Source organism: Typopeltis vanoorti, chromosome 9 (genome assembly GCF_054136105.1).
Source record: "Typopeltis vanoorti isolate ZY-2024b chromosome 9, IOZ_Tvanoo_1.0, whole genome shotgun sequence".
Taxonomy (NCBI): Eukaryota; Metazoa; Arthropoda; class Arachnida; order Uropygi; family Thelyphonidae; genus Typopeltis; species Typopeltis vanoorti.
Genome location: NC_143557.1, coordinates 122,037,892 through 122,061,648, shown reverse-complemented (window position 1 = coordinate 122,061,648; position 23,757 = coordinate 122,037,892). Strand labels below are relative to the sequence as shown.

Here is a 23,757-nt window from a genome sequence, read left to right as displayed (position 1 = left end):
ACAGCAGCTGGAACCATCAAACAAACAGCTGTACTAAATGAATGCAACCCAAGAACAACAACAACAAAAAAAAAAAAAGTTATCACCACTCCAATACAACAACCAAGGGAAAAAGTAGAAATCCACAGGCCACTCATACCTTACATCAAATGCATCTCTGAACGAGTAGCAAAGAGTATAAACAAAATATCAATTTATCATCACCTTCAAACCCATTAACCAAATTCATAATCCGTTATTCTCTCCAAAAGGCAAACTCTCAACAATGATGTTATCTGAAGTATACCAAGTACTGTGTCTATGCAATCTTTTATACTACAGGCAAATAGGAAGATCAGTTAATAAATGTCTTTCTGAACTTCAAAACCATATCTGGCTCATCAAATTGCACAAATCTGATTTGACACAGCATGGAATTGAAAAACCAAACCATAGAATCCAATGGGGAAATGAAACTATTGCACAGATCTATTTATAGATACAAACAGCTATTCAAAGAAAGCTGAAGCCCTACTTCATCAACCAAATCTTAATCATAATGACTGTCCCATCCTAAAAGTTTGGGAAACTGTTATACTCAACTGTGTTATAAATAATTTAACTTAATTATCATTTTCAGCCAAACAGTTTTTAACTTAACATAATGATAGCCACATTGGTCTTCACGTCCAAAAGTTGTTTTATTATTTCAGGTCACTGTTTATCACTTCCAGTTGTGTGCATTATCACACTTTTTTCACCATTTATTGTTTGGTGCGGCATGTCGAAATTAAGGGGTGTTTGATCAGGGTGCAACTACATGTAGAGATAGAGAGGGATTCAAATTTGGCACATGTGCTTTACTGTTCTATGGTTCAAATTCCTTATTGTTGTTCTTTGTTTGCACTGATGATGATGATGTCTTACAACATATAAGATGAACTATTTGTACAATAACTATAATTTTCCACTATGGTACACATGGGATTGTATAATTAGGGAAACTGCACATACAAGAATTACATAAAATAGCAACATAGAGAATATAAGAAGCATGTATCAAAGAAAACTGGAACTAATAAAGAAAAAAATGAGAACTCAAGTTAAGGGTTTTAGGAATTCGTGAACTTAGATGGTCACTTTGATACTGATGACCTCAGGATTTATTACTATGACATGAACGTTTAAGAAGAAATGCAGTGGCATTCATAGTTAGGAGAAATTATAGAAAATTCATTTTGAGTACAACTCAGGGGGTCTGATAGAGTAATCCTAATCAGGCTTCTAGGACAATAACCCCCTGTTTAAAAAAAACTCTGGACATTAACCCCACATGAAAAACCCAGACAATGAACACTCCCATTTGAAATATCAGTAGATGAAACTAAATGTGATAAAAAAAGAAATAAAAAAAGTTTTAAAGTTGCAATAACAAAAAATAAATAGAATGCAGAATAACAATTTAATCTTCTTTGGGTGTATCTTTGAATGCACAATCAAAGAGACTGATGACATTTCTAGGATCAGGTAATTTTTTTAATAATATTTACCTGTAGTTTCTTTAATCCGAATTACATGTCAAAACAAGACTAATTTTTCCTGGAATTTTAACTGTTATGATCATCACGAAGCGATTTAATGTTAAGATTATAGGATTAGGAATTTCCACCAAGAAATAATTTTCAATCTGTTTCGTCTTATTACTATAAACTTGTAAACATTATGGCTAAATATTTGTATATAAATAATAACTTACATTTGTGAATTATTGTAGTCTTGATAATAACACCGAACGTGTCAAAACTGTTGTCCAAAGTGAAATTGAAAACAAAATATTTTATTTCAATAGAGATTGAAATAAAATATAAAATATTTTTGACTATCCATGATGGAATTTGTAAAATCAAATAAAGGAAAGGTAAAAGTGATTTTTGAAGGTTATGTGTTTGTAAAACGAAAATATTTGACAAATGGTGTATCATTTGAATGTGAAAGAAGGTATAACAAGAGTAAATGTAAAGATAAAATTAAATTACATTTAATTTTATTAAATTTAACTAAATTTAAGTCATTTAAAAAATGGCAGGAGAAACTGAAGAACACCACAGCAAATTATCACCCAATCTCTTTCAACGATAAGTGAAGATGCAAAAGCCAAGTTGCCGATAGTTCATCATTTACATTGAAATGTCAGACATCATAGTCAAGCTGCCATTACCTGTTCCGTCGAATGTTGGTGAAATCAATATTCCAAATGGTTACAAAGTTACACATGATGGCCAAGATTTTCTTCTAGAAATATATACACATTTGCACAAGAATAATGTTTAATATGCCAAATATTTCGGTCTGAATATTACAGACCATCTTTAATGGCTGCATAGGAATAGTTTTAAAAAACAAAGTGGAATACGAACAATTGATCATTCACACATAGAACGAGCTGCGTGATGTCACATCGCTAAGTAAACATTTTTAAATGCATAATTAAAGATATTAATTCAGAAATTCATATAAATATAATAATCTTAAATAACATTAGACTAATATAGGAAATTTACAAAAAAGTGTTATCCTGATTAAACTTTCCCAAATTTTTGATATAGATATACAGTCATTACGATTCAAGTTAGGATGTTGAAGTAAGGCCTCTACACTTTCTTTAAATAAACGTTCAAATTTGTAGCGACATCTGTGTAGGAGGAGAGTCTTGGATCAAAGGATGTTGTGACTTGTTTCTAATCCATGCTGAGCTAATCCAGATTTCTCAGGTTTGTTATGTTGAATTGATGACTGATGCTCTTGAATTCTTTTTTCTATAGAACGTCCAGTTTGTCCAAAGTAGGAAAGATTACAATTACAAGGAACTTGATATACACACCAGGTAGAGACAAGGTTGAGCGTTTATCTTTAGATGAAGGAAAATGGGTGGATAATTTGTTAATAGATGTATAAGTGGCTGTTCAATCATATTTCTTCAGAATTCTTGAAATTGGTTCTGAAATCCTGGAAATGTAAGGAATTGGAACTCGACGTATTGAATCTTTGCTGTTCTGTGTTGGATTGTAAGAACTGAAAAGATGTTGTGTACTCTTTTCGAAGAAGCCATTTAATTTCATATGATGTATGATAGTCGAAAGTTCTTTCTGTAATAAATGAGAAGTTGAACAGTCAGTTTTGGCTTGTCGGATTAAACATTTTATGATTCCTGTTTTTTGACAAGGATGATGAGCAGATTCTTTGAGAATATAACGACCTGTGAAAGTTGGTTTTCTGTAAACTGTTGTTGTAAGAATACCAGAAGGTGAACGGAAGAGAAGGATGTCTAAAAAAGATAACTTGTCTTTTTCAATCTCCATGGTAAACTTTATATGAGGATGTAAGGAATTGATACTGCTTAAAAAGGAAGGTAAGAAATCTCTGTTGTGAGGCCATACAGCAAAGATGTCTATATATCTAACCCAAAAGGATGGGTGAGGGAATATAGATGAGAACAGGACTTCTACTAGATGTTCTAAATAGAAGTTGGCAAGAGCAGAAGAGAGTGGACTTCCCATGGCTGTTCCTTCCACTTGGTTGTAAAATTTGTTTTGATATAAGAAATATCCAGAGTGCATTACGAAATCAAATAACTTTATAATATCTTGTGGGAAGATGTCAGCAAGTAATTCTAAAGTCTCTTTGAGAGGTACATTCGTATATAAAGATTCTATATCAAAGATAACCATAAGATCTGTAGGTTGTAAAGTGATGTTTTTCAATTTATTTAAGAAATCAGTAGAGTTTTTCAAAAAAGAGCGCGAGTTGCCAATGTGTGATTTCAATAATTTAGATAGATATTTGGTTATGCGATAAGTAGGAGAATCAATATAATCCACTATAGGGTGAAGAGGAATCTGTCTTGTGTATTTTTGGTAGACCATAAAACCTGGGAGGCCTTGCAAAATGAGTTTTTTGTCTTTCAATAGTGTCTACATCCAAACTTATGACCTCATTTAGCAGGGAATTTAATTTCTTCAGTTGTCTGTTGGTTGGATCGTAATTGAGTTCTTGGTATGTTGAGCGATCTCGAAGTAAAAGGGAAAGTTTTCTTCTATAGTTTGAAGTGTCCATAATTACTGTCACTTTCCCCTTGTCAGCTTTAGTAATGATGAGGCGACTGTTGTTTCTTAAGGAATGTATAGCTTTCTTTTCAGAAGGAGATATGTTCGAAGGAGGAAGAAGCAACTGCTAGACGGAGAGCATTAGCTTTTTCACTTGACAGATGAATGAGGTTCCGTTCGATATTAACTAGATCATCTAGATATGGAATCTTTTTAGGGACTATAGAGACTATCTAAATTATTGAAATCACACATTGGCAACTCGCACTCTTTTTTGAAAAACTCTTCTGATTTCTTAAATAAATTGAAACACATCACTTTACAACCTACAGATCTTATGGTTATCTTTGATATAGAATCTTTATATATGAATGTACCTCTCAAAGAGAATTTAGAATTACGTGCTGACATCTTCCCACAAGATATTATAAAGTTATTTGAGTTCATAATACACTCTGGATATTTCTTATGTCAAAACAAATTTTACAACCAAGTGAAAGGAACAGCCATGGGAAGTCCACTCTCTCCTGCTCTTGCCAACTTCAATTTAGAACATCTAGAAAAAGTCCTGTTCTCATCTATATTCCCTCACCCATCCTTCTGGGTTAGATATATAGATGACATCTTTGCTGTACATGGCCTCACAACAGAGACTCCTTACCTTCCTTTTTAAGCAGTATCAATTCCTTACATCCTCGTATAAAGTTCACCATGGAGATTGAAAAAGACAACAAGTTATCTTTTTTAGACGTCCTTCTCATCCGTTTACCTTCTGGTGTTCTTACAACAACAGTTTACATAAAACCAAACAGTACAGAAAACTTTCATAGGTCGTTATATTCCCAAAGAATCTGCTAATCATCATCCTTGTCAAAAAACAGGAAGAATCATAAAATGTTTAATCCGATGAGCCCAAACTAACTGTTTGACTTCTCATTTATTACAGAAAGAACTTTTGACTATCAAACATCACATGAAACTAAATAGCTTCTTTGAAAAGAGTACACAACATCTTTTCGATTCTTACAATCCAACACAGAACAGCAAAGATTCAATACGTCGAGTTCCAATTCCTTACATTTCGGGGATTTCAGAACCAATTTCAAGAATTCTGAAGAAATATAATTTAACAGCCACTTATACATCTATTAACAAATTATCCACCCATTTTCCTTCATCTAAAGATAAACACTCAACCTTGTCTCTACCTGGTGTGTATATCAAGTTCCTTGTAATTGTAATCTTTCCTACTTTGGACAAACTGGACGTTCTATAGAAAAAAGAATTCAAGAGCATCAGTCATCAATTCAACATAACAAACCTGAGAAATCTGGATTAGCTCAGCATGGATTAGAAACAAGCCACAACATCCTTTGATCCAAGACTCTCCTCCTACACAGATGTCGCTACAAATTTGAACGTTTATTTAAAGAAAGTGTGGAGGCCTTACTTCAACATCCTAACTTGAATCGTAATGACTGTATATCTATATCAAAAATTTGGGAAAGTTTAATCAGGATAACACTTTTTTGTAAATTTCCTATATTAGTCTAATGTTATTTAAGATTATTATATGAATTTCTGAATTAATATCTTTAATTATGACTTTAAAAATGTTTACTCTTCTAATACTTAGCGATATGACATCACGCGGCTTGTTCTGTGTGTGAATGATCAATTGTTCATATTCCACTTTGTTTTTTAAAACTATTCCTATGTAGCCATTGAAGATGGTCTGTAATATTCAGACCGAAATATTTGGCAAATTAAACATTATTCTTGTGTAATCATTATGTCACAAGTATTGTTAAAAAATCAAGATTTTCTTCTGTTTGATTTCATTTCAGACAATAAAACAGAATGTTAATCTTTGGAACACGTGACGATCTCAAACTCTTGGAAACAACATCTCACTGGTTTTTGGATGGGACTTTCAAAACTGCTCGTGTGCTTTTTTTTCGACTGTATACAATTCATGCACTAGTTCATAGATGAACCATTCCATGTGTTTATGCATTACTGCAAAACAAAACTCAAGATACATATATTAAACTGTTTGAGACATTAACTATGCTCAATGTCAATATGAAGCCAATCAGCATCATGATTGATTTTGAATTGGCAGTTATAAGCAGTTAAGAAAGAAGTTTCTCAGACAGTGAAATTAATTTTTTTCGACTGTATACAATTCATGCACTAGTTCATAGATGAACCATTCCGTGTGTTTATGCATCACTGCAAAACAAAACTCAAGATACATATATTAAACTGTTTGAGACATTAACTATGCTCGATGTCAATATGAAGCTAATCAGCATCATGATTGATTTTGAATTGGCAGTTATAAGCAGTTAAGAAAGAAGTTTCTCAGACAGTGAAATTAAAGGATGTTTCTTTCATCTAAGTCAGAACATCTACCAGAAAATTCCAGAGAATGTTTTGCAACAATGTTACCAAGAAGATTCTGACTTTGCATTGAAATTAAGAATGATGCTGGCTCAGCTCTTGCATTTGTTCCAATATATGAAGTTGTTGGTGCTTTTGAGAAATTGTATAAATTTCTAACTCCAGAAAACTTACCAGTCGCAGATTATTTCGAAGATTCTTACATTGGAAGACCACAATGCCATGGATGACAGAAGCCAACTTATACCATCAATATGCAGAATATGTATCAACAATCCGAAGATGAATCACCAAAAACAAATAATTCAGTAGAAGGACGGCACAGAAGTTTCCAGTCCAAAGTTGAAAGTTTCCATTCCCACCATTTGGAAATTTACTGAATTTCTCCAAAGAGAACAAGCATTACAAGTTTACTGCACTCAAATGTTGGCCAGACATCCATCACAAACTCCACGAAAGAAGTACGCTGATTCAAATGCACTGATTCTTACCATCGTTCGCAGCTACCATGATTGCAGCATTATGGATTATCTATGTGGGACAGCACACAATCTTTTTTTCTAAGTATTAATGCATAATTAATAATATTAAACTACATTTCCTGTAAAAGATTCAAAAGTAGCTGACTTTTCGCTGTTCGCCCTAGTTCCCTGGTGAAAACAGCAGGGCTTGTTTAACCGGACGACACCCCAGCCGGCATGAAATTTTGTCATGTTGTACTATCATTTTGTATTTTGGTTTAAGCCAATAAGAATACAATTTGGTCAGTCAGCTAAATCCCAAATAGCCAGCCCATTCTCGTTCGTTCAGTATCCAGGCATATACCAAGCAGGTGCACCACGAGAAGGTAAGGATTGGACATTAGGTCAGAAGCCCTGGTCAGTTCTCCGCATTCCTTTAAAGGCTATGTGGAGGTCTCCTCTCAGTTATACAGCTTTGTCCTTAAGCACCCCATTTCCATTTCCATCTACGTTTTTTTATTTCATCAGCGATGCTTTTTTTTGCACAATCAGCTTATATAAGTCATCATTTATTATATGTTTGGATCAAAGTATTTTTAATATTTTATGCAGACATTTGGTTTGAAAACTAATTTAGCTTCCTGTTTTTTGGTCATGTCTCTGATCCATATAATAATACAGCCTTAATGTTAAAGAGTTTTATTTTGGTTTTATTATAGTAATTTGAAGATTTCCATATATTATTTAATTTTCTGAAAGCAGTATTAGTTTTTGTCAGTCTTTGCATTATCTCTTTGTCAGTTCAACCTTCAGCATCTACATATGGTCCCAGAAGAAGTTAAGTAAAATTCTTAACTTCTATAGCATGCTGATTGATTTTGATGTCTTTGTGGCATTTGCTGTTTAGTTTAAGCATTTTTGTTTTAGTCATATTTATTTCAAGACCAACCATCAATGTTTATGAGTCTTCTGATTTTTTTTTATTTTTATATATCATTGTAGTTTGATTATATCAAAATTATGTCATCAGCATAATCTAGATCTTCTGTGATACATGATTCCATTTAATTCCTCTTCTTGTACCTGTAACTTTTCTCATAATTCAAACAATTACTATATTAAACAATAGCCCAGACAACACAACTCCGTCATACACCAGATCTTATCTGAAACCATTCGGATATCGTTTGCTATGCAATAACACTACTTTTACTTCTCTTATACATTTCTTTGATCCTCTAAAATTAGGAAGTAGCAAAAGGCAACTCAACAGAAAATCTGTCTTATTCAAGTAAATTTGATGGAAAAAGAAGAAAAAAGATATAGAAATAGTATAGAGGATTTGTACAGAAATATTAATATTGAAGGAATTTGAAAGGAGAGAATTTGTTGAGGAACCTATGATAATAAAAAAGTGAAGTGTTGTGGGCAAGGGAATAGCTACCAAAAGGAAACTCTCCTGGAGTTGATGGAGCAGTAGAAATAGTGCAGCTAGCAATGAAGAAATGAATATATTGGCCACCTAGAGATTGGAAAACACTGGTATTCATCTATTTCCCCAAACAAAGTCAAATCTCAGAGATTGTGAGAATTATAGAACCATCACTTTAAATTCACATGCAAGTAATATTGAAAAGTCTAAAAGAGGCTGGAACCATATGAATAGATGAATAGCAAACATGAGATGAATTATGGAAAGAGCAAGAAAATTTAAAAAGAAAGTATTCATCTGTTTCATTGATTATAACAAACCATTTCACTATGTTGATCATGAGAGACTGCAGAATGTGATGAGAGCAATAGGAATACCAGAGCTTCGAATTCTCTTAATCAGAGAACTACATGACAACCAAGAAGATTCATAAAAAGTCTTCAGAGAAATGGACAGTGTTCAAGTGGAAAAGGGGTGCATCAGGTTTGTATATTTTCACCTGGCTTTTTAATATTTATAGTAAATATATTATGAGAATGGCAATTTAGACAAAGACCCCAGTAGGAATTAAGATTGGTGGCAGAAAAATACAAAACTGAGGATATGCACATGATAAAACCCTCATAGCAGAAACTAAAGGAGATTTAGTGCAGTTACTTATGTTAGTTAAGAGGCAATGAAAAAAAAAGTGAGCTTAATTTAAATCATCATCATTAAATTCCTGACATGTACCCTCAGGGGTGTACAGGATATGATAGTACTACATTAAAAACTTACATAACCACTAACTTTCTATTGCCAATTTTCCTCCAAATCAATCTGTTGCCTGTCAAGACTCAAACATTATCAGATCTTATATTTCTGTCTTCTAAGACACTTTTTACTGTGTCAATCCATCTATATCTTGGTCTTCCTCTGAATCTTTTTTCTGCCGACCCAGCAGAGAACACTTGTTTTGCTAATCTTTCATTTCCTATTCTGTTAAGTGACCATACAACCTGAGATCAGCTCTGCTAACACATTCCCAGATGCTAACAATGTGAAGTTCTTTCCTATTTTATTATGATATTGCCATTGATGCCATATGTTCATGTCCCTAATATTTCTCAGGAATCTCATACCTGCGGTCTCTACTCTTTGGTTAAGTGTTTTATTTCTAACCCAGCTCTCAAATCCCTAAGTTAAAATCGATTTGAACACTGTCTTGTTTCGACTAATTTCTCTCTTATTCCACATAAATTTATTCAGTTGACTTCCTACCATACCAGCTTTGTTGATTCTATTGTCTATTAACATAATTAAATTACCATCTTCATTAAAAATCATGCCTAAGTAGCTGAAATATTTTACTTGTTCTATAGGTTCTCCATTCACAATGTAGTTGATATTTCAATGTTTCTGTCTATTTTCATTTTATTTGTCTCGTTATTGCTGACCTTCATACCATATCTATTACAACAGTTATTCAATTTAATCAAGGAATCTCGCAACTTGTAGCAGATTTATTCAGAAGCATAACATCATCCGCATAAAGTAAAGAGATGAGATTAACACACCTCCAATTTTGATATCAGGTTTAATACCATTTCTTTCATAACGTACTGCTTGATATAATGTCCCATTGACACATACAACTGTAGCATTTTGAATAGCTTCTCTCTTGGCACTTATCATATGCCTTTACCAGATCTACAAAACTTAAATATAGATCTTTGTTATATTTCCATGATTTTTCAACTATTTGTCGTAAAGTGAAAATCTGATCCTGATAACCTCTATTTGGCCAGCATCTAGCTTGTTCTTTATCCATGACTAAAAAAATACATGTAGTAACTACACAGTAATAAGTAAATATTTCATCCTAAGTATGATAGGATATCGTCAGTATAGTTAATTCAAACAATACTAGGAATAACATACAGTTAGGGTGCATGATTACAATGGAATCCCAATATGCGTGCAGTAGCATGTTAAAGAATTAAATTAAAATATATTCGGAATGGGGGAAAAAAAAGATTACATTAAAATAAGATAACATATATAAAAAAATTATTTTACAGAATTTTGTATGACAATTTCCTATACTTTTGGAATAGCAGGAAAGTCATTACGGTTTAGATTTGGTCTGTGAAGTAGGGCTTCAGCACTTTCTTTATATAAACTATATATAAAGCAGGAAGAAAACATCACTATCAACAATAACATAGTCAATGAGACATTGCGTTTTCCTTGCCTCTTCCCTCCATGTGAATTTGTGCACATTTTTATGTTGGAACATTGTGTTAGTAATAACCAGTCCATGTCCTGAACAGAAATCCAACAGGTATTTGCCATTATTATTAGCTTTGCTCTTTTCTCCAAATTTTCCCAAAATATTTTTGTATATCTGACAATCGTTTCCTACTCTGCTATTTAGATCCCCAACAAGGACCAACTTTTCATGCTTCATTGTGTCAGTTGCTTTTTCTAAAGTCTCAAAAAAATGCCTCCTTCTACCTTAGTAGAACCTTCTGTGGGACCATAGGCACAAATAAGTTCATTGTCCAGTTCCCCATTCAAGAAGATTAGCCTCATATTTAGTGTTGAATACTATAGCTGCTCCTTCTTTTCTCTACTCCGATCGTCTGGAATTCATCCCTCTGTCCAGGACTTCTGAACTATGCAGCGCAGCCACTGTAAGACTCTTCCTCCATAATTGAGCATTTCTGGTCGAATATCATCTACTCCAGCTGCCTGTCGACATTTCAGGTTTTGATGGCTTTTTCTACTTCAAGTATGAATATGTATTCCTGATTGCATGCCTGGTCAGTGTTTTTTACTACTGTGCTGTCACTGATTGTTTCATTTAGCAATTTTTTGATGTAATTACTCCATACACCAAGCATATCTTTTTCTCCAGTTTGAATGAATTTATGATGGAGGGAGATAAAATAGAGGTGGGTGAAAGTTATGATTTTCTGAAGTCCTCAATAAGAAATGATGGTCAATGTCAAGATGAATTAAATTAAAGATACCAAGAAGTTTATCCAAGTATAAGTAAACCAAGTTTGCATGTGACGTAACTTCATGACCGAGCTATTTCTATATAGAGGCTAATGATTTCACATCAGTATCCCATAATGCAAAGCACATATCCTTACAGACTAATATAATGCTTTGCATTATGGGAAGGGCCACTACCCAGAAGGGTTTCAACCGTTATTGAGGTGAAAAAGTAAAGGAGGTGCTCATCATAGTCCTAGAGTAGTTAGTATATGGGTGCAAGAGAGCCGGATAGTATTAGGAGAAAGAAAAGATAGATAGTATGAGAGATAGAGAAAAGGGCTCATCTCTTTTATCAGTTTTCATTTTTCTCCAATCTCATATAGATGAATGACCAAAAGACCAATTGATACTAAAGTACAGAGATGACTGATACCCAGGTGGTTAGCCTTATTCCTTAATCCCTTCTCTGTCTGGAATTGCTCTCAAGTCATCTTTGCAATTGACTATAAGACCACATTGAATTAAGAGAATGGAACATTTAAAAAACCTCTCATGGCAAAAATAGACAGAATTTTACCCCCTTTCCCCAGTGAATATTGCATAATGTGGGTGGGCTACACCACCTAGTCAAAAATTTGGTATATCTTAGAATGCCTCTTTTTAAATACAAAAATCATCTGACTGAACAATAAAATTTCCACAATACAATATTATAAAGCATTTGTATGTCATATTGCTGATTTTCAAATCCATGTTTCTTTCTGACCTTCCATAAGTGGTATTTTAATACATTAATTATAAAAATCAAAATTTTCTTCCCATTGCTGGCAGGTGATGGGTATTGCAAAAAAAATAAAAAAAAAAAAAAAATAACCTGCTCTGTCGAAAGTAATGGAATGCCCACAACATTACATAATCTGACCCAAATATGCAGGGCACCTGCAGAAAGCATGTTGTACTGTTTCCAATTGGTAACAGATGTCACAGATTGGATCTCTGACATTAAAGTCTCCCGATTTGATGGTACTGACTGGAAGACAACCATATGCAATTCTCCAAGCAAGATCCCTCCTGTTAAGGTATCCTTGGAACTTCAATAAGATATGAAACTAAGTGTTGTTGTCAGTAACCAACTATGAAAGTTTGTGCCGAACTTTCCCACTTTCTACCTTTACTGAGATCTCAACAGTGGGAACCAGACCTAGAAGTGATACAAGAATAACGAATAACATTTCTGGCTAGATGGGTGAAGCAAAATTGCTTTTTGTATTCCCCTTTGTCTGAAATGAAAAACTTTGAATGGAGTGTTTATGAGCCACATGCTCGCCCAGTGAGGGCAGTGAAATTAGCTGTGTTCAGCATACTTAAGATATATTTTGGCCTTTTATATTTATAGCTTTCTGCTTCATTATATTCCAAAGCTTCCTTGATCAACGGGTTTGGGTGGTTGCTAGTTTTGGTAAAGAACTTCACTGCTAGATCTAGAAGAAGGGAAGAGATGTAAGGAATGTTGACTTCTCTATGGATCTGGGTGTTTCTGATAAACCATGGGGCATCAGAATCATTCTCAGGCACTTATTCTGCAATCTCTGTAGTTTTAGAATATTTATATTTGCGGTGCGGCTCCATGTGGGGGACGCATAAGTGATAACCGGCCGAATCACCACCTTGTAAATTGTTAATTTTGTTTGTGTATCCAATTTGCTTTGTCTGTAGATTACAGGGTAGAGTTGGGCATGACCTTGGATGTCTTTGAGGTAACGTGTCTTATATGATTGCTGAATAGAAGTTGTCTATCCAGGATCACTCTGAGATATCTGACTTCTCTCTGCCATGGAATCTTAACTCCCAAAAGATGAAAGATGAATAGAAGTTTTCTATCCAGGATCACTCTGAGATATCTGACTTCTCTCTGCCATGGAATCTCAACTCCCAAAAGATGAATGTCCTCCATATTGTGAATTTCCTTGCTTGTAAACAGTATGGCTGAACTCTTCTGTGGGTTAGGATCCTCCAGTCTACCAGCCATCTCACTAATATATGTATACTGGTTTGCAATCTTCTAGTTGCCAGTTTTGGGCTCAGAGATGTTGCCATTAATACAGTATCATCTGCATATAATGCAGTGAATGTTGTTCTCGGGTTCAGAGGGATATCTGCTACATAGATTGAGAACAAGAGAGGGACCAGAAGAGAGCCCTGGGGTACTCATGCGAAGACCCTGCATCTGGACAAAATCGATTCTCAGACCCTGACCTGCATATATCTGTCTTTCAGGTATGAGTGGAGTATTCTTATCAACTTGATTGGAAAGCCGAACTTTATGAGTTTGTAGAGAAGGCCTTGATGCCACACTTTGTCAAATGCCTTCTCTGTATTGATGAAGAAGGCAGCAGTACTGATTTTCCAATTGAAACCTTTCGTAATGATTTCGACTAGCCGTCTGGATTTGTTGAGCTGTACTATGGGCCTTGTGGAAGCCAAACTGCTCAGATAAAACTCCTAACCTATCCGTTTCTGCTTGTAGTCTTGTGAGGATCACTTTCTGTGTTACCTTTCTGAGGCTGGACAACAGGCTGATTGGTCTATCTCTCAGGAAGATGAGGGTTTTTTCCTGGCTTCTTCTGTGGCACGATGGTGGCTGTTTTCCACGCAGTGGGAAAATGCTGGAATCTGAAAATTGCATTGGTAATATTGATGAGATGAACTATGGCCTTTCTTGGGAGCAGTTTTACTATTCAGTTAGTTATGCCATCAAGTCCTGGAACCTTTTTATTACATAGGTGTGTGACAATATTTATTACTTCAACCGGAGTAGTCGGAGTGAAGTGTTCAGAATTAACAGTGTGCTGCCATAAAGTTGATCTAACATGGCAGTGAAATTTGTGCATAAGGTTAATATTAAGGTTTGCATAGTAGAAGTCATATTTCCACATACAAGTAGTCAAAAGGGTGGGACCCCTTATTACTAAAATACTCTGGATTAGAGATATATGTTGACATTTTTTTCACTTGGCTATACTATAAATTAAAGATGCCAAGAAATTATATTCTTGGTTTCATTCTTTATCCAAGCAAGCAAACAAAGTAAGCAAACAAAGCCTGCTTTATGGGATACTAAGGCAATTGATTTGAAATCATTAGCCTCTATATACAAGTGACCCAATCGTGAAGTTACTTCATGTGCAAAATTTGTTTGCTTACACTTGGACAGAGGATGAAACCAAGAATATAATTTCTTCACATCAAAGTCAAGATGAAATTAAAGAATAGCTAGCTATAAGGAAATAAGTTAGGTTAAACTTGCCAAAAATTATTTGTTAGATGTTAGAATTGTGATGTATGGATATGAAAAATGGATCATTAAGAAGAAAAAAAAAAATGAATCGATTCATATGAATTATGGAAAGACAACATGTAATGAATCCTTTCTTTTAGGCTTGCATGGTGATCCGAATGCATTTTTGGAAATTATGGAGACAACTACCGTGTTTGAATAAAAACTTTAGTTTAATATTACTAAAATTTTACAATTCGACGTTTCGACCTTTATGTCAAGGTCATCTTCTGGAGCGTACAAATATACACAAGAAACAAGCTATACTACAATCATACTGGTTCGTTAAAGACACTGACTAACCGCTACCACAATTGTTGGCCTGACCTCTGGTGAAAAAAAAAAAAAAAAAAAAAAAAAAAAAAAAAAAAAAATTATACATCAATGCTAGAGTCCTGACTTATGTTGAATCTTTCATATTAGGTTGGCTGAATGTGTGCCATCCAGATCCTTGGAATTTTCATACCATCTTTATTGTTGATATTTGGGTGGTTTAACAGGATTTCGCAGGATTCTTTAAATTTTCTTTCGTATACCATGTTTTTGTGCGGTGTAAGGAGCAGGTGCTTTTCCAGTTGATTTGGTGTAAGGTGTTAAGTGCATGGTCTGAGAGGCCTGCTTCACCATAATGGTTATATTTAATGTGTCTAATGTGTTCTTTCTTGCGTATAGGGATTGTCTGTCCTGTTTCACCAATGTACGGTAAGTTACAAGTGCAGTGGATGCAATAGACTCCAGGATGTGCTAATGGGAGGAGAGGATCCTTAGAGGAGCTGAATATGGTTTTAAGTTTAGTGGGTGGTTTAAAGGTGGCATTGAGGTTATAATGTTGTAGGATTCTGTTGATTTTTTCTGATAACCCTTTAATGTATGGGATAGCTATGGTTTTACTGTAATCTAGATTCGTTTTTGTTGTGGTTTTATAGAGTATTTTATTGACAGTATTTTTGTTATAGCCATTGTTTATGAATGTGTCACTAATGATTTTTAGTTCTTGTTTCAGAGCTTGCTGGTTAGAGCAAATAGTTGTGGCTCTGTTTTTAAGGGTGTTTATGACTCCATATTTTTGTGCTGGGTGGTGGTATGAATTCGCATGTATGTATTGGCCCATGTGTGTCGGTTTTCGGTAGACCGTGAAGGATAGACTGCCTGAAGGAAGACGTGTAACTAGTGTGTCTAGGAATGGGGGCGAATTTTGGTTTTCGATTTCGATGGTAAATTGTATGCTGCAACAACATGTAATGACACTATTAAGAATCCCACAGACTACAAGGATTTAGAGAATAGAAAGACAGAATGCTCTGTTTAGCAATTAATGATTGCAAAAAGAAGTTAATGTACAATACTTTGGACATATTACGCAAGCAGAATAATTGGTAGAGGCAATTATGTTAGGGAATACTGAGGGCAAGAGGAAGAAGACAACATAAAAGAACTTTCAATATGAATTTACAAATGCTAAATGAAGAGATGAGACAGAGTGAGATGTAGAGCCTATTTTCAAAAGCACCAAGAGTCAGAAATGACTAGTTATGCAAATGAGTGGATCATTTACCTAGTAAATGATCTAGTAATTGCATCTGAGGATTTGATTGTAACGAATTTGACCACATTGCCACCAATTGGTGGGAGTGATCATAGGGTCTTGACTTGGGAGGTGGCTAAAGATTTGGAATTTACAATTAAGACAGGGTACATGTGGAATTATCGGGCTGGTAAGTATGACAAGCTTAGGAGTTTGATTGGTTCAGTGCCATGCCATGGCATGTAAAACTGCAAAGGCAATGGCTGAGTAATAGTGAATGCTCAGCCATTGCCTCCTTGCAGTTTTACATGCATGGCATGTAAAACTGCAAGGAGGCAATGGCTGACTGTATACCTAGAGTCCAAATAATAAATCAAGTAGGGATTAAATGGATGAATAACACCATTAAGCTTGAGCTGCAAAAAAACAACTGTGGAGGGAATTTAAGGAGAAAGGTGACCTGCAGGCACATGAATGGTATAAAACCCAGGCCAGAAGGGTAACAAGTGTGATAAGAAAAGCAAAAGCAGAATTATGAAAGAACATTAGCCATGCAAGCTAAAGGGAATCCCAGACAGTTTTTTTGATATTTTGCAAGTAAAAGAAAAAATGTATATGGCAGATTGATTTTAAAGAATGCCGATGGTAAGGAGGTAACCGAATCAGCTGATATAGTAGAATTACCGAGTGAGCACTTTGCAAGAGTATATCATCCAGGTGGTGACATTGCAGAAATGGAAGAACCAACAGCTTATACGGGAATTGTGGTGAATGAAGTGGAGGTGAATAGTATATTACAAAACCTCAATGTCAATTCATCTGCGGGATTGGATGGTATACCAGCTCGTGTCGTACAAGAAGCAGCTAAAGGATTGTCAGTGCCTTTGACCATTTTGTTTAATTTGAGTCTTGGGTCTGGGTTAGTCCCAAGGGGGTGGAAAGAGGGGAAAATAGTTCCACTGCATAAAGGAGGTTCCAAGACTGCGACTGCTGTTGAAAATTACCAGCCGATCAGCATATCAGGAATTGTTGTCAAGGTCTTGAAGAAAATAGTCAAGAAAAAAATACAGGATTGGAAAGATGAAAATGGGATACTGTATGAGGGACAGCATAGTTTTGTGAAGGGTAGATCATGCCTCAGTAACTTGCTCATGTTCTATAACACAGTGATGGCTGAACTGGATAAGGATTCCACACAACCACTACTGGCCATCAAGTACTCTGGCAACAAACAAAAATGCTATATCAATAACTGTTTCACAAGAAAATTTAAAGAAGCTGCACAAATGCTTAGGATCCCTACACAGTGCAATAAAAATCAAGGATTACAGTGATTCTACTGTACCTTGCTAAAGTCTTTGATAGGATACCACATGGAATTCTAATCAGTAAACTGCAGCATATGAGAATGGATATAGGGTTGGTGAGATGGATAGGAGGGTGGTTGATGGAGAGATATCAGAGAGTGGTTTATTCAGGAGTAGAGTCCAAAAGATTGCCTGTGACTAGTGGTGTGCCACAGGGTTCTGTTCTTGGACCACTACTGTTTAATTTGTTCATTAATGATATAGGAAAGGATCTGAGAGGAACTGTGCATCTGTTTGCAGATGATGCAAAGTTAGGTAGAGCAATAGTGAATGCTCAAGATGTCAAAATTTTGCAGGATGATTTGGATAGTTTGGAGGACTGAGCTAAGGGGAATGGATGTCGATTTAACATGGAAAAATGTAAGGTTTTGCATTTTGGGGTGAAAAGATTAGCAGCAGTATATCACATTGGTGGAACTGTACTCCAGGAGATTGATGAGGCCAGGGATTTGGGAGTGTTGGTGGATATGGAGTTGAAGTTTAGGGGACACATCGCAAAAGTGGCAAAATCAGCTCATCACTTGGTTGCTGAAAAACACTTTAACGAGCAGAGACAAACAGGTTATTGTTCCTCTGTATCAAGCCTTGATAAGACCCCATCTAGACTACTGTGCCCAGATATGGGTGCCAGGGTTTCTTCTCGATGGGGAGGAGGTGGAGAGGATCCAGAGACGAGTGACCAAGATAATAGCAGGACTATGGAATGAACCTTATGAGAATAGGTTGAAGATTTGTGGGCTGTAGAAATTGGTTGATAGGCAGAAAAGGGGTGATATGATTGAGACATTCAAATTATTGAAGGGTTTCTATAAGATTAATTCAGAAGATATTTTTGAGAATAGAACTGGCCATCCACGGAAGCTTGGTAAGAGTGTGGTTAGCAAGATTGTTAGAGCTAGGTTTTTTTAACTTGGAGAGTGGTAAATGAGTGGAATAAGCTGCCAGAGTCTGTTGTGGGTGCCATGACTGTAAATGAGTTCAAGGTGAAGTATGATAGATACTGTGTGAATGTTGAATAGTTGTTCTTGACATGATGTTGGGCCTCCCTCGATGAGTCTAAGAACTCCTTGGAGTTGCCCGTAATAATAATAATAATAATTTAACTATAATCAAAGAACACTATTAATGTTCAGAAGGATTACTCATTATAACAGGCAAGTCCTGGACAGTGACAAAATAAATAGGTCAGTAGATTATCAACCATTATATTTTTATACAAACCTCTAATTTTTGTTCCGATTGTGCCAACTGTTCTTTCTGAGCATGTGTATAGTCACTCAGCATTCGAGAAATCTGTTTTCTGTCATCCAATTCTTCTCCAAGTCTGCTATTGTAGTCAGCCAACAAACTACATGCCTCATTCACTTGCTTTGATAACTTGTCAGCAGATTCTCTGTCTGGAAAAAAAAAAAAAATAAAAAAAAAAATACATGCTTTCTGCTGACTACTGATAATCAAATACAATCACTTAATCACTCAATGCTAGCTGTTTTTCAGAACTAAGCCTATTTTTTATAATATATTTTTGAAAAAATCTAGACATTTTTAAATCAAAGTAATACTATTTATTTAAGATCCGAAGTAATCAATAAGGTGTTGATTTAAAATATCTACACACACACAAAATTATTTTATTAATTTAAAATATCACTTCATGTGAACAGAAATGAATTTTTTCATACAATTTAAAGGATATTAGTGGCTTTTTTTTTTTGCTTATCTTTTTAATAGAACCATACTTTCTCTGTAATGCCACAAATGACAAAGATGCAATTCTGTAATTCCAAGGGGTTGTCAAAAGCAAGCTTTCATTTTTTAATGGTAATCCTGCACAGAAGATACTGTCAAATCTATAATAGCATATATGGGCAGAAAGTTGAGTAGAAAGAGAAAACTTGTTAAGACTGGATTTGAGGACTTGCAGATTATACTCTTTAAATATGTAAGAGGTTTTCTAAAGAAAAGTAGTAGAGGGAATAAGTACAGAGCAAATTTAGAGGAGAACTACTGATTCTGATGAAATGTGACAATGGTAATATCTCTAGAAAATTAATCTAAATGCCCTTTTCTGTACTGAACAAGGATTTTCAGCGAACTTGTATGGACATATCACACAGAACTTACAACAATGATCAACTGCTGGATGGATTTGTGATTTATATAGAGTTGCTAATTTTAGATTTATATATAAACAGTTGTTTCAGAAGTAATGTTTAGAGCAAAAGTGAAAACTAATTAGTTGGTGTAATGTTTGTGCCAAGAAAGACTGAGATTAGAAATATCCAAAAAGAGAATTCTCATCACCATTCCAGAGATTTGGGTGTTGTCAAAAGTAAAAAAGTAAAAGTTAAGCACCCCCCCCCCCCCCGTAAAGCAATTGGAACAATGACGGTACATTGCGCCCTTCGATTGGAATAGGCCTAAATTCGATTCTCGTCGCGACAGGAGGAATCTTTATCTGGAAGATTTCAATCGAAGGTGAGTTAGCTGATCTCATATGGAGGTAGCAAGGTTTTTTCTCCCGGAAACTCGGATTTTTCATCCCATATACAGACAAATCAACCCTTCAGAACAGACGCAATTTACAGACAAAAACACTAGGTGTGGTGGTGGTGGAGGTAGATGGCATTGATTCGTAGTAGAGGTTCGGTGTAGTGGTTGGGACAGTTGTGGGTGTCCTCCCGTGATGAGTCTTCGGACTCTATGAAGGAATCAGGAATAAAAAGTAAATATAAAGCTGGATTTGATTTTGCAAGTATTGTATTAGGTGCCATATGAATTTTATTGTCACATGTGAACCAAACTTCCTGGTCAGTAATGGCCTGAAAAAAAAAAGTTCCATGTTTTGTCTCTAGATCACGGTTTCAAGATTCGTTGATCTTCAGCATATCCATAGTGTTAATGTGCAATAGGTTTACAACCTTTCACGAGTGGGGATTCACATTAGAAACTGAAGTTAACATGACTGTCAGAATACCACTGAAAGATGATTTAGAGGTTAGCAGTTATGACAGCAGTTATCATCATTGTCAAATTCCTGACATTTACCATCAAGGGATGTACAGGATATGATAGCAGTACATGAAAAATTTACATCATTACTAACTTCCTATCTACAATTTTCTGCCAAATCAATCTGTTACCTGTCAAAGCTACAACATTGTCAGATCTTATATTTATATATCTATCTTCTAAGGCACTATTTACCGTATCAATCCACCTATATCTTGGTCTTCCTCTGGGTCTTTTTCCTGCCAACCTTGCAGAGAACACTTGTTTGGCTAATCTTTCCTCAACCATTCTGTTTAAGTGACCATACCACCTGAGATTAGCTCTGCTAACGCATTCCTGGATGCTGATAATGTCAAGTTCCTTCCTAATATTCTCATTTTTAATATGATATTGCCAGTAATGCCATCTGTTCATGCCCCTAATCTTTCTCAAGACTCTCATATCTGTTATCTCTAGTCTTTGGTCAAGTGTTTTATTTCTAACCCAGCTCTCAAATCCATAAGTTAAAACTGATTCAAACACTGTCTCGTATGCAGCTAATTTAGACTTTTGACTAATCTCTCTCTTATTCCATATAAATTTATTCAGTTGACTTCCTACCATACCAGCTTTGTTGATTCTGTTGTGTATTTCCATATTTAATTTACCATCTTCAATAAAAATCGTGCCTAAGCAGCTGAAATGTTGTAGTGAATAGGTTCTCCATTCACAATGAAGCTGATATTTTCAATGCTTCTGCCTATTTTCATTATCTTGGTCTTGTTCTTGCTGACCATCAATCATACCACATCTATCACAACAGTTATTCAATTTAGTCAGGGAATCTTGCAGACTTGTAGCAGATTTATTTAGAAGTATAACATCATCCACATAAAGCAAAGAGCTGACATTAACATCTCCAATTTTGATATCACGTTTAATACCAATTTCCTTCATAATGTAATCCATATAGATAATGAATAACAGAGGTGATAATGTACATCCTTGTCTGACATCAGATTTAACATTAAACCATTTCCCTGTACTTCCTTCAATTCTAACTGCTGACTTACAACTCAAATAAAGAGTAAGTATTGCTTGATATAATGATCCACTGACACCATACAACTATAACATTTTGAATAGCTTCTCTCTTGTTATATGCCTTTTCCAGATCGACAAAACTTAAATACAGATCTTTGTTATATTGCCATAACTTTTCAACTATTTGTCATAAAGTGAATATCTGATCCTGACAGCCTCTATTTGGCCTGAAACCAGTTTGTTCCCCACTAAGGCTCTCTTCCACAATCCATCTGAACCGTTTCTCAAGTAAACTGGCATAAATCTTACCAGGAACACTCAGTAGAGAAATGCCTCTGTAATTCTCATAATCAGTTTTATTTCCCTTTTTATATATGGGTACTATGAGAGCTCTACTCCAATCATCTGGATGGAATTTGTCCTTCTGTCCAGGCCCTCTGAACTATCCAGTGTAGCCACTGTAAAACTTTTATAACTCCATACGTGAGCATTTCTGGTCTAATATCATCTACTCCAGCTGCCTTTCCACATTTCAGACTTTTGATGGCTTTTTCTACTTCAAGCATGGATATGTATGTCTGATTGCATGCCTGGTCAGTGTTTTTTATCATTGTGCTGTCATCATTGCTAGTTTCATTTAGCAATTTTTTGAAGTAATTACTCTATACCTAAAGAATATCTTTTTCTCCAGTTTTCATATCACCTTTATCATCTCTAATTCCTTTTACGGCACTCTTTCCTCCATTTCTGAGCTTCTTCAATAACCTCCAGAATATCTTTCCACCATCTTGATATTTATTTTCTATGTTTCTACCAAAGTCTTCCCATGACTTTGGCTTAGCTAGTTTTACAAATAAGTCTCATTGTCCAGTTCCCCATTCTGATATTTGCCCACATCACTCTACTTGAAATTGCCTGCCATTCAAGAAGCATAGCCTCGTATTTTGTGTTGAATACTATGGCTACTCCTTCTTTTCCTTGATTTTCATTTCCTGAATATAATATTTTGTATTTATGCTCAGAAAGAGCTCACCAGTTTTGGTCTTTTTTGTTTCAGTCACCCCTATTATGTCGATCTGGTACTTATCTAATTCCTCAGCTAGCTCCATTTCTTTGCCATTCAGGCTTCTTATGTTGATAGTACCAATCTTCAATTCTGGTCATATTGAGTTGGGGTGTGTTTTAGGATTTGTTCCAGTAGCTGACTTTTCACTGTTTGCCCTGGTTCCCTGCCGAAAACAACAGTTAGGGGCCTTGTTTAACCAAGTGATGCTCCAGCCGACATGAAATTCTATCATGTTGTACCATCATTTAATATTGTGGTTTAAGCCAATAAAAAAACAATATGGTCGGCTAAATCATGGCTCTGAATCCGCCATTTTGTTAGAACGTAGTTCTTATTTAAATTATCTGTTTTTGATTATCTTAATTAATTGTTGGTTGATTACTAATCCAAATATAGAGAAATTTATATTATCCTGCACCACCCTATATTGAGATTAGTCTATATAATATAATATAGTGGAATCAATCATCAACTAACCTTTAGCAATCTCACTTTTCTACAGGCCGAGTTTAAAATGAATATTTAAGGCTTCCGCGAGGTCCGATAAACTTTATGAGTGGTGCAATGAAGAAAAATCAGACAAACAACCAATTGAATCCAATAAAATAAACATTTAATACAGGGTTATAGAACATGTACATTTAAGTAAAACTTTAAAAACAAGATAATGCAAATCAGCTTAGTCCAAATATTCATAACAAACATAAAACATTAGGCATCGTACATTCAGCTGTCAATACTATATTCATCCGAATAATTGAAGATGGTCCACACAGTTCAATGTTACAGAATCTCACAGTAATTATTCTTAAAGTAGAATTCTCTAATTCTCTCTCAGTCAACTAACACTTAATTTAATTATGAGGCAGTTATCACTTCAAGGGGGAAACACTTTAAAGCTCCATACTTCGGCTATTTTTAGTAGAACGGCACAGTTAATGTTAAGATATATCAGGCGGAGCTAACTCTTATATCTTCATGCTGAAATATAAGAAAAATGAACTGCTCTTACCGGGTTACATCTTTTACACATTGGATTCACTATAGGCACACTTAAAACT

At 35.1% G+C, this 23,757-nt stretch overlaps 1 protein-coding gene across 2 annotated transcripts in view; it reads right to left on the bottom strand.

Annotated features, from left to right (window-relative positions):
• Positions 1–23,757, bottom strand: part of LOC150103482 (regulation of nuclear pre-mRNA domain-containing protein 1B) — a 202,048-nt gene that overhangs the window by 67,756 nt on the left and 110,535 nt on the right. For both annotated transcript variants that reach the window (XM_090397488.1, XM_090397487.1), the window contains exon 7: positions 18,817–18,992. In XM_090397488.1, the coding sequence (XP_090253614.1) occupies positions 18,817–18,992 (176 nt within the window). The remainder of the gene's footprint in view (positions 1–18,816; positions 18,993–23,757) is intronic.